The sequence below is a fragment of the Papio anubis genome, chromosome 16 (assembly GCF_008728515.1).
Source record: "Papio anubis isolate 15944 chromosome 16, Panubis1.0, whole genome shotgun sequence".
NCBI lineage: Eukaryota > Metazoa > Chordata > Mammalia > Primates > Cercopithecidae > Papio > Papio anubis.
The window spans coordinates 34,448,640-34,474,327 of record NC_044991.1 but is presented as its reverse complement, the minus strand read 5'-3'; the positions used below and the strand labels follow the sequence as shown (position 1 = coordinate 34,474,327).

The window sequence follows — 25,688 nt, the reverse complement described above, 5'->3', positions numbered from 1 at the left end:
CTGAGTTTCCAAACATTCTCCTGCAGCTTGGGTCCAGGACTCGGGAAACCACCATTGCTTCTGGTTCACCTGTGTCTCGGCACCCTCACAGCGAGTGGGGCTGCCCCAGGAAACCCAGCATCCTCTAGCCGCTCTGCGCAGCAGCAGAGCAGCAGCACGCCTTGCAGGCACTCCCATGCGCAGCTGTCTGATGCTGATTCACAGGCAGAACCTCGGGAGCAAGGGCGACTCTGGTGGAGGATGCCAGGCTGGCGTGGATGTAGAGGGAGAAGACGCTGTGGTGACCACAGGCAATTCTAGGCCAGCGGGTGGGTTGTGGAACCTGACTGGGCTGATACCTGGGCTCCACAACCCACTGTTAGGACAGAAGGATCCCACCTGTACCTTCTCAGATCCCAGGCCACTCAAATGGAGCCTGGCAGTCCTTCCTCCTCATGCAGGTGACCAAACCCTCAAAGTCACTTCAGTGTGCAAAGGCCTTTGGCCACCACAGCTGTTCAAAATCTGCTGTAACTAACAGGCTCTGGTCTTCACCCTGATGTATTCATTCTACCCATGGTGGCCCATCTCATGTGGATTGCCTGCAGGCCAGCCCGTTTTCAACAAGAACAGTCTTCTATCTTCACATTAGAAACCCATTAGTTTTTTGGACTTCACAACTAAATTGTGGGACAGTTTTCCAGGCTAACATTTAGTATGGTTTCTGGCATGTTTTCCCGGTGCAAATGGGGCCACTTTTGTGGAAGGGCTCCCCTCCCAATAGGGTATTCAGCCTGGTGCAGATTCCAGCATCCCTGGGGTAGTGCCTTTGAACAGGGATGAGCTGCAAGGCCATGTGAGGTGGCCTGGGGACAAGGGCTGCCATGGAGAGAGTGTGGGTGTGCTCTCAGCCCTTGGCCTTATGCCCGGGAGTACGGTGCCCTCTGTGGAAGCCCAGCCCCGAGCTTCTGCAGACCCTCCATGTCATCTTAAACCCAGGATCAGAGGGATTGTGGTCTTGAGGTCACAAGGGGTGGACTAAAAAAAGCTGCATGCTTTTGCTCCTCCCCTTCCTTCCAAATTAAGTTTTTTTTATTTTTATTTATTTTTTTTGAGACAGAGTCTCGCTCTGTCGCCCAGGCTGGAGTACAGTGGCACGATCTCGGCTGACTGAAAGCTCCGCCTCCCGGGTTCACGCCATTCTCCTGCCTCAGCCTCCCAAGTAGCTGGGACTACAGGCACCCGCCACCACGCCTGGCTAATTTTTTGTACTTTTAACACAGACGGGGTTTCACCGTGTTAGCCAGGATGGTCTCGATCTCCTGACCTCATGATCCGCCCGCCTTGGCCTCCCAAAGTGCTGGGATTACAGGCGTGAGCCACCGCGCCTGGCCAAATTACTTATCATTAAATGAATAATCATTAAATAACAGGGTTTATCAGCAATTACTTATCATTAAATGAATAATCATTAAATAAAAGGAATGAAATCATAAATTATTAACAATTATTGTTTTATAAAGGGGAAAATTAGTTCCAGTGAACTTTAAGGGTGGCCTGGGGTGGGGCATCTGGGCAGCTTCTGGGGTGTGGCTGCAAAGAAAGAGGAGGAGGCTGCTCCTGGGGCTCGGTGGTTTGGGTACTTGGGCTGCAGGCTCCCAGGCTGGGGTTAGTGTCGAACGGGCTCCACAGAGTAGTTGTGTGTGCATATCTTCCCAACGCCTTGTCCAGTCAGCCCTATCAGGAGCTGAAAATCAGTGGTGGAAATATTTGGCACAGTGATCACTGGCAAATGTTGTAAGTCAGGGCTTCTTTTGCTGAGAAACTGGTTGTTATCAAGCACAGCACTGGGGAGCAGGAGCCTCCTGTTCTTTGTAGGAGTTTGATGCTTCTCTAGGCTGCTGCCAAGAAGCAGGGAAAGTTGCTGGGCCCGAGGCAGGTATGCCAAGCGGCTGTGCTCTCTGGATTTCCACCTGTGTGGTTATGTCTGCGAACTTCCCCTCCAGGGCTTATTCTCCTCTAGGTGTTAATCTGGAATGTTCTGTGGACTTCTAGGAAGGCCTGATAAATAGAAGGACCCCCAACCTGCGTCCAGGCTCTGCAGCGTTCTGTGTGAAGTTGGCTGCCCTGTGTTGTGCTGTGTCTGTGGCAGCCGAATGGGCTCTGGTAGAGCCATTCAGAGAGACGGAACAGAGGGCATGTGGGGCGTGCAAACCTGGAGTGGGACCTGCAAAATCTCCTGTGTTTTTTTTTTTTTCAACCACAGGGTAAAGTGAATGTTTACAGAATGTTAAAACCTACATCCCTTTCCAAATTCCACTAGGGAAAGGACTCACTTCTGTGGCTTTCTCCCAGGAGGTAAACAAGTCTGTCCAGCCAGGGGTGAATGTTCTGCCAGGGAACCAGCTATTCTCAGGGCTGGCTTCCAGGACCCGAGTCCCCCAGTGTGCTCTTGTCCTGGGCTGCCAGCCTGCAGGAGCCTCCCAAGTTCTTCAGGCATTGACACCTGATTCCTGCAGTCATGTGAGCTGGGCTTTGTATCTGGAAAAAGAACTTCCTTTCCAGAAAGACTTGGGCCAAAGCCAAGTGCTGAGGTCGAAGGGAAAACCAGGCGTTAACAGGAATGAGGACAGAGCTTCTCTGGAGGCTGGCCTGGTACTTCCATCCTACAAGGCTTTCTTAGAAGCTGACCGCATCCTGGGCTCTGGTCAGAGGAGAAAAGAAAAACTAAGGATGTGGGATTTGACCTGACTGTGCCTGGGGAGGTGTGCCCTGGGCAGATGGCCCTGAGCGAGGAGCCAGACACTGAATGATGAAGGAAAACGCCGTTCCACACCCACCCTCAGCCCTGTCCTCCATTCTGATGACAAGAAGAAAGGCTCAGTTGAACCCCCATGAGTGTGGGGGCTTTGGGCACTTTTCTTGCTAACTTTCCCTTTTGAACAGAGAATCAGCCTCAGGTTCAGAGCCTTTGGTTCATTCTTAGAATCAATTTATATTAAAAAAGTAAACTAACTCAAGAAATATGTTAGATGAATAATTATAGCATTCGCAGAGGGCAAATCTTTTGAAGTTTGGGAGCCTTTGCAATAGGAGTGGTTCTAATACTGAGGAGCTGGCTGACAGCAAGGCCCCTGGAGTTGGGCCTGGGTTTGAATCCAGCCCTGACTCCTTCAGCTGAATAGCCTTGAGAAAGTGGCTCAACTTCTCTGTGCCTCAATTTCCTCATCAGGAAAGTGAAGAAGGGAATGGGAGCTCGGAGCCCATGGGCTTTTGTGAGAGTTTAGTGGGTTCTCCATGGGAACCTGCTTCATGGGAGCAGCCCTGGGTACAGGATACTTGCTTGATAGCTGTTCTGTCCTCATTCCATAAGATGGGGCTGTGAACTGGGGGTGGGGTGAGGGCAGGTGGGAGGAGAGGCGGGGGAGGGAACACCCCCCGGATGTTGAAGAGGTAGGAGGCCATGGGCCTGGAGAGGAGGTTTCCTGTGCTCACAGCGGCAGGCAAACATGCTGGAGAAGCTTGGGTAGCCAGCAGGGGAGCAGTGACGGGATGACATGGCACATGGTGGTAGGCTGTGCAGAGCATGTGGGGTGGACCTGCCTTCCCTCTGGCCTTTTGGAAGCACAGGCCTCGGGCTGAGTGCCTGGAACCCCCAGACTGGCAGCAACCCCAAATGTAGGAGGCTCTGCATCCTTCTCAGATCTACTCCTGCCCTCAGCACCCGCCTTGGGGGCATGGAGCAGGCGGGCTGTGCAGGTGAGGGCTTCCTGCAAGGCATTCACACAGCTGAGGCGCATGTGCCCTGAGTTGGTGACACGGAGACAGCAGCTTCCATAAGGCAAGCCAGCATTTTGCACCTGCCCTCCTGAGAAGGCAGCACCTGAGGTGCCCACTTTTCTTAAAGGTCCATCAGTGTTCAACAATTCTCTTTTTCCCATGTCTTGTATTTTCTGCAGTCATTATGGCCACTGTTTACAGGTCACCTTCAAAGGTGTCTGTAACTTCATATGTGGTCCCCACGACCACCTTGGTAGTGGGTCCTATTATTAGGCCATTTCACAGATTAGACAATTCAGGCCCCAGTGGTGTGGGGTGCTGCGTTGGGAGCCCTGTTCTCTGATCCGTCATTGTTTGGCCTCCTATGAGACTCCTGAGTGATCAACTTGCAGATTCAGTACTTTCCGCAGAGTCTATAGCAAATCCTCAGGGAAGAGACTTTCATTTTCCATAAGGAATTTAGAACACACATAGCTTTAGTGATCTTGTTACTGGCTGAGCTGGCATCACTACTGGTATCTCAGCTTATGTCCCCTGGGGGCCCTCGCTGTGCCTGGGCTCACCTTGGCCCAGGGGACCATTCACGTTCAAGTGCGGCTGCCACTTTATGTTTTCACGGCAACTTCTCTTTGCTAAATGTCACGGCCATGACATCAAATAATGATGTAAGAAATTTCATACTTGGTTTATGAGCCCTGCTAGCTGACTTCCTGGTCTTCTGTTCTCTCAGTGGTAGTAAAGAGCAGAGTGAGCAAATCTTACCACCATTGAATGACAGTCAGTGGCTACAGTAATGTCAGGGCCAGAGGAGTCTGCCAGGTGGGAAGGAGTCTGTTCCCCAAGCCTGGGTCCATGAGACACGAGCTGGCCATCCATGATTTGCGTGGCCCTCCACGCTCCTCCTGTGTGGGAAGGGGTCTGCCTTGCCAGGCTTCCCTTCCCTAAGGCTGATCCTTTCTTCTCTTACTACCTCTATCTTCCTAACACAGCATGCAGAAGAAAATATCAAATTCTAGAGACAGCATAGGAATGTCCTTTCAAGTTTTGGATCTAGACCATGGAGTTGACCTCCCCCAGCCCCCGTCAGCACCAGTGCTTGGAGAGAAGTGACTGAGCCCGGGGAAATGCTTCGTGTCTTTCAGAGGCCTTCACATATCAAGACAATTACCTGGGTTTACTTCCCTTATTGGCAGAAGAAAATGAAAAGTATCCGTAGGCTGGTTTCTCAGAGGGGGGTCCTTCCCATTTGCTTCTCAGAGCAGCAGCACATTTTCATGCCAGCGTGATGCAAGGTGACAACAGCCTAACCTCAGGGGAAGGAGGACACAGGGTGTCTACAGAGTGGGTGTCGCTCTTGGCTGAGGTCCTTCCCACTTCAGGTTCACCTGCTGTGCCCATTTGCTCAACAAATATTTATTGAGTACCTTATACGAGCTAGGTGGATGCTGGGAAGAAGGCAATAAGCAAAACCCAAATCTCTACCCAAGCAGACCTTGTACTTGATGGACAACAAAGAAGTCTGTTAGCTAGTGTTTATTTCATGAATACTGAGTGCCAGAATAATGGTAAGCAGTAAGCAATCATGCATTCTCAATTTTTCTTTCTCTTTCTCTTTCTCTTTCCCTCTCTCTCTCTCCCTCCCTCTCTCTTTTTTCTTTTTTTTTTTTTTTTTTTGAGTCTAGCTCTGTCACCCAGGCTGCAGTGCAGTGGTGGGATCTCAACTCACTGCAACCTCCACCTCCCCGGTTCAAGCGATTTTCCTGCCTCAGCCTCCCAAGTAGCTGGGATTCAGACGTGCAGTACCACGCCCAGCTAATTTCTGTATTTTTAGTAGATACAGGGTTTTGCTATGGTTGGCCAGACTGGTCTTGAACTCCTGACCTCAAGTGATCTGCCTGCCTCAGCCTCCCAAAGTGCTGGGATTACAGGTATGAGCCACTATGCCCAGCCTCAATTTGTTTATTTCTTAAACACGACAGCACACACAGGACTTACTTACCCTGGGCCCTCATCAGGAAATGTCTAGGAGAAAAAGATACTTTCAATATTAACCATGACGAAGCTAGCTCCGATTGAAAGATAGATGAAAAAATAAATACCAGTGCATTTCTTCTTCTCTTTTCTCTGAACTCTGTTTCCAGCTGTTTCCTGTTTTGGACTAATTTTAAATTCTGAGGCGGGGGGTGGGGGGTAGTGGTGCATTTGTATCGTCTGAGTTCAGGCAGTTATCATGTTGGTCACAATTACTTGCAGTCAGATTATATCTTTAGCATTGATAAAAGTTATTCCCAGTTGATGTTAAGAGTTGATAATAAGTCTTCTTCCTTCCCCAAGGCCAGTCAGCATTTTCCTAGTGTTGAGCACCAGGAACACAAGACCAAATCTGTGTTTTTCTGCACATCATTTGCATACATCCACACCAAAAGCTTGACCCGGCAGAGTCTACATTGCAGACAAACTTAAATATCCTGCTCGGTACCTGAACGACAAGTGTTGTATTTCTTCTTGGACTTAAAAGTAAAACTCTAACTCATTCTAGTGACTTAGAAAGCTGCACATCCCCGTGCTTTGGAGACCTGCTAGGGCGCCACAAAAGAGGATCCTGCAGGTAGTGAGGAAGCCACTGTTTCCTGCAACTGTAGCCCAAGGCATCAGTCACTGAGTGGCTGCGTTATCTTTCTGATACAGAAACAGTAACATTTCGGTTTGTGGAAGTCTGAGAAATTATGAATATCCAAAAACGTGCTTTCAAATAGTTGCTGAGTACTTGGAATGGCAGGATCACTTACTTGAACAACATTTATTTTTCGATGATTTGAAGATCTAGGTTTGCTGACCATATTTTCCAATAATATATGTCTGGAGGATATTGCTAATGAAAAATGAGAGTTTAAACTTAAAAATCCAGGCTTCAAAAATTGCTGGTGTGTAAGGTGCTCATGCCTGTAATTCCAGCATTTTGGGAGGCCAAGGCTGGTGGATCACTTGAGGTCAGGAGTTCCGGACCAGCCTGGCCAACATGGTGAAACCCGTCTCTACTAAAAATACAAAAATTAGCTGGGTGTGGTGGTGCACGCCTGTAGTCCCAGCTACTCATGAGGAGGCTGAGGCAGGAGAATCCCTTGAACCTGGGAGGTGGAGGTTGAGCGGAGATGGCACCACTGCACTCCAGCCTGGGTGACAGAGCGAGACTCCATCTCAAAAAAAAAAACAACCAAAAAAGTCATCTGGAGAGATGGGGAGAAATTGAGATAGAATTAGATTGGGATAAATGGAAAGCCTACTTTAAAAAAACACAAAACATTTCCATGGCCATAATATGAGAAAGCCCTAGTTAAAGGGCATCTGCTACATGTATTAGGAGTTGGGAGGGTGCAGGTTAGTGATCTCATGTTGAATTTGAGCCACCTGTCAGGTATTTTAAAAATCCATATGGTCGGCCTGGCGCAGTGGCTTATGCCTGTAATCCCAGCACTTTGGGAGGCCGAGGTGGGTGGATCACCTGAGGTGGGGAGTTCGAGACCAGCCTGATCAACATGGAGAAACCACATCTGTATTAAAAATACAAAATTAGCCGGGTGTGGTGGTGTGTGCCTGTAATCCCAACTACTCGAGAGGCTGAGGCGGGAGAATCGTTTGAACCTGGGAGGTGGAGGTTGCGGTGAGCTGAGATCGAGCCATTGCACTCCAGTCTGGGCAAAAAGAGCGAAACTCCACCTCAGAAAAATAAAAAAAAATTAAAAATAAAAACATGGTTAAATATAGAATTGAGGTCAAGGGTCTGGGTACCCACATTCAGCTCTGGGCAGGCAGCATGAGAATGTGGGGGTTCACTTGGAAGTCTGGGGGTGTCTACCGAGATTGAGTGCCGTCATGGAGGGCTGGACCAGAGAACCTGGGGGAGGAAAAGCTTCCAAGAGGATGAGGGGTGGGGAATATTCAGGAATTTGAAAGGCTGTCATTGAGAAATTAGATTTATTCTGGGAAGCTTTAAAGGTCTGAGGTAGGACTAAGGGGTAGAGTTTGAAGAGTTGCAAATCTTGGTCCAATTTTTGGTAGACTGTTTCCCTATCAAAGTGACAGAGAGGTGGCCCCATGAGGTGAGCTCTGGCAGTGTGATGTTTAAGCAGAGGCTGGGCTGCTGTGGGCCAAAATGTGGCTGCCAGATTTCAGAACCCCAAGGAGGCTGCACCGCCTGACATCAAGGGATCCTTTCCACTTCAAGGATCCTTTCCACTTCTTTGCCGAGGTATTTCTCTTAGCAGAGAATATAGGAAGGGAGAGGGCTCTGAGATTTACCTGGATCAAATCCTTTATCAGAAGCCTCTCCTCTGGACTCAGCAGCAAGAGTGTGGGACTCACCAGACCCTGCTTCAGCTCTTGGGCCCATGTTGAGGCCTCAGTCTTCCAGGGAAACCTCGTCTCTAGACCCTCCCTGAAGGCTGTCATTTAGCTGTCCAGCTCCAATGACTGGGTGACGTCTGCCCCTATAGGGAAAATCCACTCTTCTTTCTGCCCCAGTCCTTCTCCCAACAGCTTATCTACCCAGAAAGCTCTCCCTGCTGCCGTTCCCTGCCACCCCCAGTGGCTATACCACCAAGCTGAGCTGCTCAGTGCCCTGCACACCTTCACATGTGCCGTCATTTCCCCATCGGAGCTGTGCTCCTGGAGGACACTTTCCCTGTCAATTTCTTTCTCCAGTGCAAACACCCCACTCACTCCCAAGGCGCCTAGAATGGGATTTTTAACATCTTAGGAATTCACTGAAGTGAGTTAGCTGATTTTTGTCATTTTAGAAAACGATTTCACACACAGATTTCTGAGAGTTTCCATCTGACGGGAAAGACAATTCCTGCTGAATGTCTGGCAGACTTCCAAGTCGGTCTTGCTTTTTATTAATACTTGTGACAGCTGTACAAGGTGGAGGGTGCTTGCTCTTTCTCAGATGGTCACATGGCAGCTCAGAAAGATAAGCTCTCATGCTTAGGCAGCTACTACAGAAAGCTACCCCAGGCCTTTCTGTTGGGACAGTCTGGTGTCCTTTCTTGGCTTCAGATTGCTGCCCTCCGTCTGCAGAACAGGGACTGAATTTCATCGCCATTTACTGTTGAGCATACATTCAAGCCTTCATCTCTCGTAGCAGTGAGGCTTAAGCTCTCAGAGCTATGAAAACGGAATCTGGCCGAGGATGTTGAGTGACTCTTCCCTGCTGTTGACCACGGCTCCCTCTTCAGCTGGTCACAGGCCACCCCAGCCTCCTCCCCGGAGTAGCAGGAGTGTTGCTGAGCCCTAGATTCTGTAGAGCTTGGTGCTGGGGGTTTTCCTGGGGAGTGTTCTGTCTTTTATCACAAACCTTGGCAAGGGGTGGGTGGGGCGCCACTGAATGGCGCCTTTGTCCTCCTTCTGAAAGCCTGAAGGAAAAACGATGAAATCCCACAGAAGAGGCCGCTGGAGCCAGGCTGGGCAGGCGTGCTGGCTGTGGGGAGAACTGCGGGCTGGTTCTCATGTGGTCCCCTCTGCAGATGGCCTTGGGAAGAAACAAAGGCCTCCTTGAGGCCCCTGCCTGTGATGCGGAGAGCTCATTTTCATTCTGCTGTGGTTTCCCGGGTGGCCTCGTTGAGCTTCACTGTTCTCGGGAGCCCTTTCCTTGACTACCCTTTGAACAGAGGAGAGCTATGCAAACATGCTGCGAGGGGCCTTGCAAGCCCGAGGAGGGTCTGCTTTCTGGGCCTCTGCAGAGGGCAAGGGTTGCGGGCTGGTGGCCTGCCCCGCCTAGAGAGAAGGGGCCTTAGCTTCCCCTCATTCTTCCTTATGTGTTAGCTCTTTTTATTGCAAATAATTAATTAAAGTCAGTACAGCAAGAGTGGGAAAGTGGTTAATGCAATTGCCAGGTCCAGATTCAGAGGGATGAGGAGGCCCGGAAAGGAAAGACAACCTTGGGATCGCTTCCACTTCCTCCACTTCTCGCTGCATGGCGGGCAAGTGGGCAGCTCTCGCGTGCTCCAGGTTTTCCCAGAGTTGAGTATGGTTGACTTTGACTGGACCAGGTTGGGTCACCGTGTCAGCCCTGAACCAATCAGCTTGCCCAGAGAGATGCTGCACCCTGATTGGCGGGTAAACCTGGTGCTAGGCCCCAGAGTGGCCAGAGAGGAAGGGCACGCACACCCCGTAGAGGTAGGCGACGTGGGGGACGACATGGGGGCCGGGCAGGTGCCCAGTGCTTTCCCTTCCCCTCATCCATGGTCCCCTAGCTTGAAGAGAAAGCAGGGTGCTTGCTCTACCTGCCCGTGCTGTCTCGGGGCAGCAGGGAGATGTGGCTGCCCTGCGTGCGGCCTTCACTCCTGACTCACTGTGGCTTTGCAGAGCTGGGGTCCACCCTCTCTGGGCCTGGGGGCCTGTCCGCTGAGGGCATTGTTTGGTGCCCCTCGACTGTGTTGATTCAGAAATCTGGGACCTATCGTTTCTCGACTAAATGTCTTATGAGATCAGTCTTTCTTTTGGAGGCAAACATTTTCAGAAGTTTTGGAACCATGATGATCTATGCCTCAGACACTTGTGGTCCCTGAGAAGCTGCTGCTGGAAAAAGGGGTCCCCATCCAGATCCCAGGAGAAGGTTCTTGGATCTTGCCAGGAAGGAAATCCAAGGCGAGTGGCTGAGCTCAGTGAAAAGAAATAGTTTATTGAAAGCTTCTCAGTTACATAGTAGGGCCTCCTCAGCAAGAGGAGGAATGCCTCTGTTTTGTTTATTTCTTATATCGGGGTCTTATCTATGTAAAAGCAAAGCTATGTCTCCCTCCGGGTAGGCTGACAAAGTGACATTTATTACTTTGTTGATTGAAAGAAAGCTATCCTTGGCATTTTAGTGCATAAGTACATCAAAGCATGCCTATAATCATCTTAAAAGCATATGTTATGCAATATTGGGGCATCTGGACATTCTGTTGTTGCAAGAGTTTGCCTTTGCAGGTATTAAGCTGCTTCCTCAGCTGTAAACATCTTAGGACTGTGGGTCGTGACTGGCAAAGAATGTGCCTTGCTAGTTTTAAGATGGAATTGATTCTAAAATGCTCCCCTACACTCCTGTTCCCTTAACAAAACCTTGCCATAAGTGTACTTAAGGATAGCCTTGTCACCCTAGCAATGTGGCAGTGAATCTCTGCCAATAGCAATCTACAAATGTTAAAAACTTTTCTTTTTCTGGAAAAGTACTTTCCATGCATTAAGTATTCAAGTGCCTGTTATCCTGGCACTGGGGTGGGTGTATATGACATAACATTTGCAGTATTGCTCCACCCCAAACTGCTCTGCGTTTTGGCGCTCCTCAATCTCTGATGGCTTTCTCTTCCCTGTGCTGCAGGGAACTGCTGGAGACCACGTGCCGCCTGGCCAACACGCTGAAGAGGCATGGAGTCTGCCGTGGGGACTGTGTTGCCATCTACATGCCCGTGTCCCCACTGGCTGTGGCAGCAATGCTGGCCTGTGCCAGGATCGGAGCTGTCCACACAGTCATCTTTGCTGGCTTCAGTGCGGCGTCCTTGGCTGGGAGGATCAATGATGGTGAGGAGGTGGGCGTGGGGAGGGAGGAATCCTGGAGTTCCCTGATCCTTGTTCCTGGGGGCCTGGCCATCAGTGTAGAGACCAGCAGAGTGCAGACATTAATAAAATGTCACACAGACAAATGACAGATCCTACTAGGGACAGGCACATGGCCAAATGAGAATTTGTTCTGTGGGCTGAGATCTGAGTGCATTGAATTTAGCCAGGTGAAGAAGGGAGAGTTCCAGGTGGAGGGAACAGCAGAGACACAGGCCAAGTGGAGGAGGAGCGCAGCATGAGCGCCTAGTGGAGGCGGGTGTAGTGCAGCAGGAAGGAAGTGTGGAGGTGGGATGACGCTGGAGACACACAGGGAAGGTCCCGCAGGTCAACAACTGGAAGCTTTCTATCCTGAGGAGCGAAGGGGTGGACCATCTTTGGGGATCCGGAGTCAGGTGAAGGGGGTCTTTCTGTCTGCATGTGGGTCAGTGTGTTTTGGACACTGTGCAGAACAATAACTTCCTTGTTTTGCTGTTGTCAAAGGACTGAGTGTCGGGATGGTGGCCCTATGTCCATGCAGTCTGATCTCTGCTCCCTGCTATCTCCTGGAGGGAGTCCTCCGAGCTGGTTTTGCAAGGCAGGTGCCAGGTTCTAGGGGCCATTGAGAACTCTTGTGTCTCATAGAAAATAGAACTAGTGGGTAGAGTTTTCAGACCCCTGTTGACCTCCCTCTGTGTAAAAGTCTAGGAAGCCCTTCCACTTCCTTTCAGGGTTTCCTCCCCCACGTTCAAGGTTGATGCTGCCACCTGTTTCTCTTTTTCTTCCTCTCTCTAGAACTCTGTAATACCAACTGTGTACCAGGCACTGTTCTAAGCACTCTACAAAGGTTATGTCCTTTAATTTACCTTAGTCTTCATAGGTATTTTATGCAATAACACTATTATTATTCCCCTCCCCTAAAATTACTGTTGTAACCATCTTAAAGCGTACAAGTCAGTCACATTAAGTACATTCACAGTGTTATGCAGTCATCAGCATCACTAATACCTGAAGTTTTTCATCACTCAAAATGTACACTTTACACCCATTAAGCAGACATTCTCCATTCATCCATGTTGTGGCACGTGTATTTCATTTTTTTAATAGGTGAGTAATATCCATTCATTAATTGATGGCCATTTGGGTTGTTTCTATTTTTTGGCTATTGTGAATAGAGCTGTTATGGATGTTCATGTATAGGAACACCTGCTTTTAATTTTGGGGATGTGTACCTATGAGTGGGCTTGCTGACTCATGTGGTAATTCCATGTTTAACTTATCAAAGAACTGCAAAACTGTTGTGCTAAGGAGATGTACCATTTTACATTTCCACCACCACATATTCCACCAATAGTATATGTGGGCTCCAGTTTCTCTGCATCTTGTTTTTCACTTAAAAAAATTATAGCTGTCGTGGTGAGAATGAAGTGGTATCTCATTGTGGTTTTGATTTGCATTTCCCTAATGACGAATAATATTGAACATCTTTTATGTACTTGTTGTCCATTTGTATGTTTTCATTGGAAAAAGTCTACTTAAGCTGCTTGCCCATATTTTAATTGCTTGTTTGTCTTTTGTTGTTGAGTATGTAAGTTACTTATATATTATGAATATTAGACCTCTATCAGATATATAATTTGCAAATATTCTCCCATTCTGTGGGTTGTCTTTTCACTTTCTCAGTAGTAAACTTTGGTGTATAAAAGTTCTAAATTTTAATGAAGTCTAATTTATCTATTTTTTATTTTGCTGCTTGTGTCTTTGCTGTATTATTTGAGAAAACATAGCCAAATCCAATGTTGTGAAGATTTTTTCCTATGTTTTCTTTTTCTTTCTTTTTTTTTTTGGGATGGAGTCTCGCTTTGTCGCCAGGCTGGAGTGCAGTGGCATGATCTCAGCTCACTGCAGCCTCACCTCCTGGGTTCAAGTGATTCTCCTGCCTCAGCCTCCCGAGTAGCTGGGATTACAGGTGTGTGCCACTGCACTCAGCTAATTTTTGTAGTTTTAGTAGAGACGGGGTTTCATCATGTTGGCCAGGATGGTCTCGATCTCTTAACCTCGTGATCCACCCGCCTCGGCCTCCCTGTTCATATGTTTTCTTCAAAGAGTTTAAGTTTTACCTTTTTACATTTAGGTCTTTACTTTTGAGCTGATTTTTGTACAGGGTGTGAGGTAAGGGTCCAGTTTCATTCTTTGTCCTATGGCTATCCGTTGGTCCCAGTGCCGTTTGTTGAAGAGGCTATTCTTTTCCCTGTTAAGTGGACTTGGTACTCTTGTTGAAAATAATTTGACCATATATGGGAGGGATTATTTCTGGGCTCTCTATTCTTTCCATTTATCCATATGATTATCTATCTATTGTTTTCTCAGTACCAAACTGTTTTGGCACTGTAGCTTTGTAAGTTTTGAAACCAGGAAGTGTGAGTCTCCCAACTTTGTTCTTCTTTTTTCAGGATGGTTTTGGCTCTTCTGGGTTTCTTGTATTTTCATAGGAATTTTAGGATTAACTTTTTTATTTCTGCAAAAAAAGATGTTGGGATTTTAATTGCATTCAATCTGTAGAAAATTGGAGGGTATTGCCATGTCGACAATATTAATCCACAAACATGGAATATCTTTCCATTTACTTAGGTATTTTAAAATTTCTTTCAGCAGTATTTTGTAGTATTCAGTGTCCAAGTCTTGCATATCCTAGGCTAAATCTATTCCTAAGTATTTTATTCTTTTATGAATTTTTATAAATGGAATTGTTTTCCTAATTTCCTTTATATATTGTTCATTGTTAATATATAGAGATACAGCTAATTTTTGCATAGTGATCTTGTATCTTGCAAATTTACTGATTTATTAGCTCTAATAAATAGTTTTTTGTGGATTCATTAGGATTTATACATATTAGATCATGTCATCTGTGAATAGAGATAGTTTTACTTTTTCCTTTCCAATTTGGATGTCTTTTATTTCTTTCTTTTTTTTTTTTTTTTTTTTGGCCTAATCACTCTGGCAACAACTTTTTATAATGTTGAATTGCAGTGGTAAAAAGTGGGCATCCTTGTTTTGTTCCTGATCTTAGGAGGAAGGCTTCAGCCTTTTACCATTAATATGATGTTAACTGTGGGTTTTCAGATGCCGTTTATCAATGAAGTTCCCTTCTATTCCTGGTTTTAAGTTTTTGATCATCTAAGGGTATTGGATTTTGTCAAAAGCTTGTTCTGTGTCAATTGAGGTGTGTTTTTTCCTTCATTGGAGTAGTGTGATGTATTACAGTGATTGATTGCTGCATGTTGAACCACCTTTCCTAGGGTAAGCCCTGATTGGTCATGGTGTATTCTGTTAATATGCTGCTGGGTACAGTTTGCTAGCATTTGGTGGAAGAGTTTTGCATCATTGTTTATATGAGATATTTGTCTGTAGTTTTCTTTTTTTATAGTAATCTTTGGCTTTAGTATCAGGGCAATACTGGCCTCATAAAATGAATTTGAAAGTATCTCCTTCTCTTCAGTTTTTTGGAAGAGTTTGAGAAGGATTGGTTGCTAATTCTTTAAATATTTGATAGACTTCACCAGTGAAGTCATTTGGTTCTGGTCTTTTCTTTGTTGGGAGGTTACTGTTCCCTTTCTAAAGATGAGTAAACTGAGACGCAGAGAGTTTAAGTGACTTATTTAAGGTCAAATACCTAGTAAGTGACAGAGCCAGGAGTTGAACACAGACATTCTGCCGCCATAGTTCATGCTTTCAGCATTATGCTAAGCTGCCCCTTTCCTCTCTTGCTAGTGTGGCCATGGTCACCCAGTGCTTCTGTTAAGATTGTTTGAAACAAGCAATAGCAGTTGACTCTTGGTGACTTCAGCATATGGGGATTTAGTAGCTGGATGCTGGGGTGCTCCCAGAACCTCAGAATTGCTAAACAACCAAGCATGAGAGGGCAGGGGCCAGGAGTCTGTTCTGAAGAGGACTCTGCCCTGATATCCTTCAGCCTCCTTGTGCAGCTCTGCAGGTGCCAGATTCCTGGGGACAAGATTCTATTAAGATGGGTATCTATGTCCTCTTGAGTCAATGAGGGGCTGTTTTGATTTTCTGTTGCTGTGTCACAAACTACTCCAAAACTTAGTGCTTAAAACAACTGAAAACTATAAATTTTATTATTTTATTTCATGGGTCTGTGGAACAGGAATCAGATGGGGACGGGGAATGGCTGTTCTCTGCTCCATGACATCTGGGACATTAGTCAGGTTGACTTGAAGGGTTGGGGACTGGCGGGCCTCTCTTTCTCTCCATGTGGCCTCTACACGTGGCTGACTTGGGCTTCCTCATAGCCTTGCAGCCTCAGCAGTCAGGCTTGTCACATGGCAGCACATGGCTCCAAGAGGAAGGAAATAGCAACTGCCAGTGTCCTACAGGCCAGGCTGGCACAGGCCTGGCATCACTCTTGCCTTACTAGATTGGCCAAGCCAGTCTGTGGCCATTCCAGATTCAAGGGGAGGAGACCTGGATCCGGCTTCTCTATAAGAGCAGGTGAAAGAATGTGCAGCCATCTTCAGTTGGTCGCTGGGAGGTGGGTGCATATTGTGAGTCTGACCGCCAGGGTATCACATGTCTGGGCAGCCACCTCAGTCAGCAGGCGCAGTTCCAGAGTTCCGTCCCCTGGCCTGACTTCCAGGCTTGGACCATCCCTCTTCATTTGTCTTCCCTCTTGCTTTAGGCTGCTTGAGGAGTAGAGAGTGTTGGAGGGGAGGATAGAGGTCAGGAGAATGGCTTTGAGAGAGGCTATGGGGGCAGAATAATGACCCACTCAGATGGCCACACTGTAATCCCCTGGAAGCTGTGCTATGTCACTTGCATGGTGAAAGGACTTTGCAGATGTAAGGCAATGGGATATCCAGGTGGGCTCCGTCTAATCCCATAGCCCTTAAATGCACAGAACTTGCTCCCAGTAGAGGCAGAGGAAGTGAAGCAGAAGGGGAGGTCAGAGAGATTCAAAGCAACTTTACCCGCCATTGTTGGCTTTGAAGATAAACAGGGCCATGAACCAGGGCAGGTGGTGGCTGTAGTCGCTGAGAATGACCCCTGGCTGACAGTAAGCAAGGAAAGGGCAACCTTAATCCCACAGTCGCGTGGAACTGAGTTCTGCCAACCACTGAATGAGCCTGGAGGTGGATGTTTCCCCAGAGCCACCACATAGGAGCCAGCCCCGTCCTTGACGTTGGCCTTGTGAGACTCTAAGCAGAGAACCCTGCCAAGCCTGTCCAGACAACAGAACTGTGAGCTAAAAATGAGTGTTCCGAGCCACAGAGTTTGTGTCATTTGTTATGGAAGCAGCAGAAAATGAACGCAGATGCTGGTGCCTGCTCAAATCCAGGGAGGGAAAGTCAAATCCTCCCAGAGTGGCACGTGTTTCCTGCCAGCACCCATGCTGTGGCCCAGCCTTGGAGGGCACCAGTGGGCCAGACATGCTTATGGTGCTCAGAAGCTCCTGGGTACCTCCTGGAGTCCTCTCATGGAGAGCCTGTTGGGCAGGGAGGCCCTGGACAGGTGTGAGTCAGGAGCGAGGTGTGTGCCTTGGGAGGCAGAGAAGGAACTGCCTGCTGTGTAGTGTGGTTTCAGCATGTTGCACGGGCTGGGGTCACTGTTTCATGAAAGATCCTCATCCCCATGAGCTTTCTTTGTCTCCCATCCCCTTGAGAAAGGTTCATTCCTTCCTGCTGCACTATCTCCCTTCCTCGCCCATAGGGGGCTCGCCTGGACCAACCCCTGCTCGGGGATGTAGGTCTGGAAAGTCTCTGATAGGCTCCACCCAACTGACTTGGTTTCCCCAGGTGAGCTATCGCTGAAGCTTGAAGGGCAAAGAATGTGTGTAGCCATGGCTCTTGGTGCCAGGCAGGGGTGGCAGCCTAGAGTATCTCTCTGACCCCTGGATGGTCCTGTGTGTGCTGCAGAATTCTCAGGGAACCTTCATGGCCATGACATCTCCAGGGCTCTCAGGAGGAGAAAGGGTGGGCATGTTGTGCAAAAGTGCTTTCAGATTTATTTAGGTAGGACTCTCCCAAAGGGAACATTGAGACCAGAGTCTGTCTTGGAAGTGTGGTAGGGCAGTGGTGAGTGAGGCCACAGGGGGTGACCGGAGATTCATCTGCAGAGAGGCTCTGGACAGGAATGTGGCACACATGCCTCAAATGGCTCGATGCAAAGGGTGGGGAGTTGTACCCACCAAAGGGTGGTCGAGGATTTGTACCCCAACTATTGAGAGTCATTGGTCGAGGGTTCCCAAGCACTTCTGTCCATAGCTCTGCAAGAGACCTTTGGTGCAAAATGACTGAAAGGCCTGAGGGATGTGGGTGAGGCCCTGCCAGTCAGGGTCACAGCTGGACATTTGTCCCAGGCTCTTCCTGAGGGGCTGTGTAGTAACCCTCTGCAGCTGTGATTCTTCTGGGTCATCCCGCACTGGGGAACAGCATGGCAGACACCTCCTTTTCCTGGGGTCTTGAGGCCCATTGTGAGTGTACCCCTCTTCCCTGCTCTGGGCCTCCCCCTAGGTTAACCATGGAAGCTAGGGTCCTCCTGGCTTCCCCCTGGGCCTGGCTGAGCACCATTGGTCATTGAAGAGCAGGTGTGGGATCAGGAGGGCCTTCTCCTGCAGGTGAGGAGGGCAGTTAGCTCCCAATCATCCACTGGGGTGTAGTTTCTGATCTCTGGACAGTGAAGGCTCTTGGCCCACACATGTCACTCTAGACAGGGCCTGGCCACATGGGACACCTTTGGGCTTGGCCTCTGTTTGTCCAGCTTTCTTGGTCTCTGCCTCTCGGTGTTTCTCTGTCACCTTGATTGCTGCAGATGGCATGATGGCCCCTTTCCTGGGGTTTGCTCCTGGGCAGACAGGAGAGAAAGGTGGAAGTCTGGTTGGCAAATTGTCTTTATGCTGCTGACTCAAGGAGGAAGAGTTGAGCTTCAAAGTAATTTATCTCTGGTTCCTTCCCCTTAGCCTCAGAACTGGACAAAGGCCTGGTGCTTCTTCATGGCACACAAAGGCTGGAGAGCAGACAGCCCCTCACTTTTTCCATCGAGTCTTTTACTCAAGATTGGACTGAGTTTCTCACAGTCCTAGGCCTGGATGTCCTATGTGAGTCAGAGGTATGAGGGCCAAAGTCGGGAGGAGACTGATCAGAAATGTCTGTGTTGTCTCTGTTAGCCAAGTGCAAGGTGGTTATCACCTTCAACCAAGGACTCCGGGGTGGGCGCGTGATGGAGCTGAAGAAAATAGTGGATGAGGCTGTGAAGCACTGCCCCACCGTGCAGCGTGTCCTGGTGGCTCACAGGACAGACAACAAGGTCCACATGGGGGATCTGGACATCCCGCTGGAGCAGGTGGGTTACCTCACTTTGCACAGTTTGAGGAGAGGTCATATCAAGTTAGCTGGCTCTGAGACTTCTTGGGTTGTAGTTCTCAATTTGGGTTCCCTAGAGGTGCCCAGGATTCCTCTGTGGTATTTGGTGAGCTTGAGTACTGCCTGGGAAGATAAAACTCCAATACGACAAGGAGATTGGAACACTTACTGTAACACAAATGATTGCACCCACCCTTTTGTTTTGTGTCCTTTCCACATTTGGAATTGAACTTGGACAGGTCAGAGCAGGTGAATTCTGAATCCTGTGTGCAGAGTCCTGCTGTGGAGGGGGAGTGGTGCTCTCAGAGAGGCTGAGTGCCCTCAGTGGGCTCTTTGTTTCTTGTCCCTTCCAGGAAATGGCCAAGGAGGACCCTGTATGCGCCCCAGAGAGCATGGGCAGCGAGGACGTGCTCTTCATGCTGTACACCTCAGGGAGCACTGGAATGCCCAAGGGCATCGTCCATACCCAGGCAGGCTACCTGCTCTATGCCGCCCTGACCCACAAGGTACAGGCCTGTGCGGGGCGGTGCTGGGCCCTCGGCAGGGCTCCAGGCAGGGGCAGGGCCAGAAGTCCTCCTGCTGCAGAGCGAGGCCTGTAGGTGTGAGAGGTCAGTGTTTCTTCCTGGCCTATTTGGGGCAGGGCCCCTCGAGTCTCCCCACCCCACAGCTCCTCAGGGCCCTGGCTGCCTCGGGCTCCCACTGCACTGTCTAGAAACTCCCAGAGAATCTGACCATGTAACGTGGCAGCAGGACACTAAGGGCCACTCACCCAAAGATTTTTTTAAAACTCTTTTTAGAACAGATACAGAAAACCACCCAAATTAAATGTGTGGCTTAATGAATTATTATAAGGCAAATGCCACTTTGGTCAAGAGGTGAAAGGCCACCCATTTCTCAGAAGCCCCTTCCAGGCCCATGTGGCTGCAGCCCCGTCCAACAGGTCCTGATGCGTCTTGCGCCCCTGCCCTGTGTTTTTCTTTTGATAGTTTTGTGGCTCATATGTGTGTCCATGGGCACTGTAGCTTACTGTTGCCCATTAAAATATGTATTTTTTCTTCATGGAGTCTCACTCTGTTGTGCAGGTTGGAGTGCAGTGGTGTGATCTCAGCTCACTGCAACCTTCATTTCCTGGGTTCAAGTGACTCTCCTGTCTCAGCTTTCTGAGTAGCTGAAATTACAGGCACCTGCCACCACACCCTGCTAAATTTTTTTTTGTATTTTTAGTAGAGACAGTGTTTTGCCATGTTGGCCAGGCTGGTCTCGAACTCCTGACCTCAAGTGATCCGCCCGCCTTGGCCTCTCCAAGTGTTGGAATTATAGGTGTGAGCCACTGAGCCCGGCCGAAAATATTGTTGATATGTCTTTTAAGTCCTTTTAAGCCTATGCTCCCCCATTTCCTTACACTTGGCCATTGTCGTGTCCAGCCATTTTTCTCTGGTGTCCTTTGGTCTGGGTTGTGCCTGTTGTCCCTCTGCCCTCTGTGTTTCCTGCATATGGGCAGTTGGATCCTGAGATGGGATCAGGCTCCAGTGAGCTGCTGTGGAAGAATAAAGGGGATTCGGATGTCTGTCCTCTCATGCTTCTCGAAGCTGATGATGCTTGATGCCATTCTTGGCCTTTTTGACTTTTATTTTTTGTAGTTCTTAAGAGGTTTAAAAAATCGTGGCGTAAGGCAATGCAAAAAGGTGTCCACGTGTTAAACATACAACTAGACGGACTCTGCAGTGTTCCCACCTGTCCTGCTGCTGGAGGCCGTTTGATGAGCCAGCTGCCTCTCACAGCTGTGGCCTGCAGCATATGCATGCCGATTTCCTAGTGACCTGGTGAACATGGTGGAGTGGGGGGACAAGCTCCTGATGCTCCCTTCCTGTCTCTGCAGCTTGTGTTCGACCACCGGCCAGGTGACATCTTCGGCTGTGTGGCTGACATTGGCTGGATTACAGGACACAGCTACGTGGTGTATGGGCCTCTCTGCAATGGAGCCACCAGTGTCCTTTTTGAGAGCACCCCAGTTTACCCCAATGCTGGTAAGGATGGTGAACCCTGTTTGGGACCCCATGCTGGTGTCAGGGGAGAGAGCCTGAGGCTCGAGGCTTGTGGAGAGGCTCATGGAAGGGGGATACCTGGGCTCTGGTGAGGGTGTGGCTCTCCAGGTCCTGCTGTTGAGATACCCGGTGGGGCCAGGCACCGGGTCTTCAGAAAGATCCGATGGGCAGCAGCAGGGAGTCTGACTTGGTGCTGGAGGACATCTCAAGGCGCCTGCTCCTGTAGTCCTGCCCTCTGACTTAAACTGCCAGCCTCGGGCCATCACTTTGGTATCCTTCTCACCTGTAGGCCACCTGCCCAGATCCAGCCCTTTCTCGAGGCTAGGACCAACTGCCTGCCTCTTCTGTTTCCCAAGCCCTGCCCCTTGAACTTTCAGGGCCATCCCTCAGACCATGTTATGCATGGCCTAGAACCATCTCCATTACATTGAGATCACTTTGAAAACAAGGTGAAGTCTGGCTCCGTTGGGCATCGTCCTCCCACACAGCAGTGTCTTCAAATATTTGCTTTAATGTAAGAAGACCATGGTGGCTCTGCCCAAAGGCTGCTGCCACAGCGTTCCATGGCGCTGACAACTGTGCACGAACTGTGTTATCACCTCCCAGTGCTCCATCCCTGCCTTTGGGGTCTGGGTGTGCTCAAGGAAGAAGTTGTAGGGGCAAGACCAGGGATTCAGGGCCATGGCCCAGGTGCTGTCTCAGGCCACCACTTTAGCCCCTGGAAGCTCAGTGTCCCATGTGGAGGGGATGGTGTGGGTGGTGGGTTTACAGGAATCAGGGGTGTGCATGCTGGGCATATGGCCCTGCTCCCTGGGACACACACAGTGGCAGCTCTGCTGTCACAAGGGGAAGCCCCAGTCACCACTTTAGAGCCCATGTAAGTGTGACCGAGTGAAAGCTCTGTGTTAATGCTCCACGGGTTATTAAATCCACATAGTATCGCCTTGAACTAGGCCATCACCCTAAGCCAGGTGAAGACTGTTGCTGAATGTGCCACCCATGGATCTGCGGAGTGCTGGGAGGACAGCCGCCATTGGAGACTTGTCCTATGGGGCTTCTTTCCGTCTTTCACTGCGGGGGGGGTTGGGAGGGATCCTTTTTATATGGACATATGCACTTCTGCACATGCCCAGCACTCAGGAAGTCTTGGCTGATCTCTAAGTTTAAAGTAGATCATGTCAGCTCTCCTGCTGACAGTGAATTTCGGCCTTTCTGTAGGTCGGTACTGGGAGACAGTAGAGAGGTTGAAGATCAATCAGTTCTATGGCGCTCCAACGGCTGTCCGGCTGTTGCTGAAATACGGTGATGCTTGGGTGAAGAAGTACGATCGCTCCTCCCTGCGGACCCTGGGGTCAGGTGAGTGGCCTGCCCTGCAGCAGGAGAGGGTGCACTTGCCTTAGACCCTCAGAGCCAATACGCGCTTCAGCAGGACTTCAGTCATGAAGCTGCCCGGCTTTGTATGTGTGAATTCATGCAACGCCAGACTGGATCTGGTAGAAAGCACCTCTTCCCACCTATAAGCCCCTCCCCAGAGCTGGCAGCAGTTACCAGTCTGGGGAAAAACATTCCAGACATTTTCTGTGCCATCGTTTCTGTGCCCAATTTCTGTAGCTTAATCTTCATTAGGAATACTTAGCCACTCAATAAGTTAAGGGCCAAGTCATTTCTTTAGTGGCTGCATGGGATTTAATTGTGTAACTTAGCTGGGTGTGGTGGCAAAGGCTGAGGTGGGAGGATTGCTTGAGCCCAGGAGTTTCAGGCTGCAGTGAACTAGGATTGCACCACTGCGCTCCAGCCTGGTGACAGAGTGAGATTCAGTCTTCTAAATAGTAATAATAATAATAATAGTATAACTACAGTTTGCTAAACACTGCCCCGTTGTTAGACCTTTTGATTGTCTCCAAGTCCTTAGACCTTTTGATTGTCTCCAAGTCCGTGGAGTGGATACCATCCTGCGCTTTTGCCCTGCTGCTACTGTAGATGTTTCCAGGCAGACAGTTCAAAGCTTAGGCCTATTGGTAATGTTGATGGATATTGCCAAGTCACGTGGAAACATTTTGGAAAGGTGACGATGTCATGGTTTCGACAGTATCGGCGGTGTCTGTCTTTCGGGCTGGTGCTGGGAGGGACTGGGTGCTGGTGACTGCTGTTCCCTCTCCTGTCCCTGCCACATTTCATGTCTGCCTTTACATGTGTGGTCACATGTGGTCAGCCACCTGCTTGGTGGCTTTTCACTGGGGAAGCATGCAGGGCAGTGACCACGGAAGAGTGTCCCATTTTACCACATGCATCCTTGGGAAGGGAGTGCAGTGAACATGTGATTCTGCTACTGCTGGGTGACCACGAGGCCATGCGGGCATCTGGGCCACAGGTTGAGAGGCACTGCAGCTGGGGCTGTGCCCTGCAGAGTTCACCACTTGTTCTCAAATGTGAGATGGGGATGAGACCTACCTGCAGGGTGGTGAGGATGCCACAGAGGGTCAGATGTGAGCCTTAGTGTAATGTTTAGCATGGAGATGATTAACGGGGAGAGCTCCTGAGGAATAGCAGGCATCCAATGACTCCTCCTCCTCTTTTCCCTTATTTTCCCCTTAACAGTAAAAACCTTCTTTTCTCAAAGAGCTTTCTAGATTAAAAAGCAGGAGGGGTTTGAATACTATTAATAAGAGCAAATATGTATTAAATGCCTTTATCTTCACATCCTTTGAGCAAAGAGCAGATATTGCTTCGCATTACAGAGGAGGAAGAGGAGGCACAGAGAGGTCAGCGAACCTGCCCAAGGTCACTCAGCAAGTAGGGCACCCTGTGCTGAACCCAGTACCTGGTTCTAGAGTCAGTAAAACTCACTCTGCCCCCCACCTGATTGATGGGCTCTAGGCACCCACCCTGTACCCTCAGCAGGTCCTAGGGTCCTGGCTCACTCTGCTTCCCTTGCCATACTGTCCCTCCACTTCTCAGAAAGAGCATGGAGCTCCTTTCCAGATGGTGTGTCTTGGTTTGCTTTGTGCTGCTGTAATAGAATACCCTGAAACTGGATGATTTATAATGAACAGAGATTTATTGGTTCACGTTTCTGGAGGCTGGGAAGTCCACATCAAGGTGCTGGCATCTGGTGAGGGCCTTCTTGCTGCATTGTCCCACGGTGGAAGGGCAAAGAGCGGGTGAGAGAGAGCAAGAGGAAGTTGAACTCAGTCCCACTCATGAGGGTAGAAACCTCTTGGCATAATCACCTCATAAAGGTTCCACCTCTTAATACTGTTACAATGGCAATTACATTTCAACATGAGATTTGGAAGGGACAAACATTGAAACCACAGCAAGTGGTGAGTTTGGGTGGTCTCTCTTGGCATGCTGGAGCTGGGCTTGAGAGGCCCGTGTGATTCTGGGCCATACAGTGCTTGGGAACTGGGAACAAACAGTGGGGTGGTCAGGGCCATAGACACTCTCCTAGATTCTCTAGGTGTTGTCAGCAGGGCCACATGAGTGGGCCCTAGGCATTAGGTGGGGACAGGGCTGAAGGCCAAGATTTGGTTTTCCAGATACACTCATGGGATTTGTCTGCTGAAGGAAGATTCACAGGGTCCAGTGACAAGGGGTACCACACTAAGTGCATTTCAGGAAGGGGTGTGCTCTGGCAGCTGCATTAGAGTGTGATGTGTATCCCAGCAGCCTCTGTCCCCACAGACCTGGAACACCTCTGAGCCAGGGGGCCAGCCCCCAGCATAGGCTCAGCTGGGTTTTGTGTATTTAGCTGGTCAATAGGCACATTCCTATTCCTGTTGCATAACCGGTGCTAGCCGCAGAACCCTGCGGGAGGCCAGGTGCTAATCACACACCTTGTTGTGCTGTTCTTGGTATACAATGCTGGCAGGCAGTGCGGCGTCCTGTGATGTCTTGCACCTGAGGCTCCCAGCACCTTGGAGCAGTGCTGGGGGTCAGTGTGTTCCACACCTTGGCCAGGGCCAGCACTGTGCTGGCATACTTGTCAGTGCAATTCCAGAGCCCAGACCCATTCCAGGCAGCTAGGATCAGCCCTCACGACACTGAGTCATCAGAATCCCACTTACTCAAGACCCTCCCCCTAGAAGTGTATTTCTCAAAGCTTTTTTAAACTTTCAATTTCATAAGTAATACATGGATAAGCTCTTGTGAAAAGAAGAAATTGGAGCATTGAACTTAAAGCTGATGTCCTTAGGAGCTGGGCGTGGGGGTACATGCCTGTAGTCCTGGCTACTTGGGAGACTGAGATGGGAGGAGCCTTGAGTCCCGGAGGTCAAGATTGCAGTGAGCCATGATTGTGCCACTGCACTCCAGTCCAGGCAACAGAGCGAGATCCTTGTCTCTCTAAAAAAAAAAAAAAGCTAAGATTTTCCCTGACCTCTGCTCCAGGTGTTGTTGCTCCTGCGCCTTCGGTCCCGTCTCCGCAATTCAGTTCCTGTAGTGGATTGCGGCTCTGTTAAATGATGTTTTCTTTAACACCAAAGTCACCACACTGTGCTATTATGCTGTAATGTTTGTTTTAAGATCGTAGAATCTGCATTTTTTCCACATGGATCTGCCCTGCTGTGGGGATTGCCCTGGCTCGTGTGGTCACATCCCCGTGGCTGGGTGCAGGCTGTCGCAGTGTCCCAGCGTGTCCACCAGTGCTGCAGGGCATCTCCCTGCCCCTTGTGGATGTTCTGAGTGCAGGTGTGACACATAAGACACCGAGCCGCCCATGTGGCCAGCACTGATCATGCAGCACTGATGCGGCGGCCGCTGCCGGGACAGGCTGTGGGTTGTAAGTGGTCCTGAGCAAGGAGCAAACATCAGCACGAGAATATGTCAGTGTTTTAGTGACAGCGCATCTAGCCTGGAGAGTTCTGGCTGAGTGCTGGCCTGGTGTGGAAATGTCATAAGGTAGACATTATGAGAATGCTAGGGTGTATGT

At 49.4% G+C, this 25,688-nt stretch overlaps 1 protein-coding gene across 3 annotated transcripts in view; it reads left to right on the top strand.

Moving 5' to 3' along the window:
• ACSS1 (acyl-CoA synthetase short chain family member 1) overlaps nucleotides 1–25,688 on the top strand; it is a 55,398-nt gene that overhangs the window by 19,067 nt on the left and 10,643 nt on the right. For all 3 annotated transcript variants that reach the window (XM_021921316.2, XM_009216674.2, XM_003905171.3), the window contains exons 3-7: nucleotides 11,117–11,316; nucleotides 18,518–18,693; nucleotides 19,067–19,219; nucleotides 20,593–20,740; nucleotides 21,977–22,114. In XM_021921316.2, coding sequence (XP_021777008.1) covers nucleotides 11,117–11,316; nucleotides 18,518–18,693; nucleotides 19,067–19,219; nucleotides 20,593–20,740; nucleotides 21,977–22,114 — 815 coding nt within the window. The remainder of the gene's footprint in view (nucleotides 1–11,116; nucleotides 11,317–18,517; nucleotides 18,694–19,066; nucleotides 19,220–20,592; nucleotides 20,741–21,976; nucleotides 22,115–25,688) is intronic.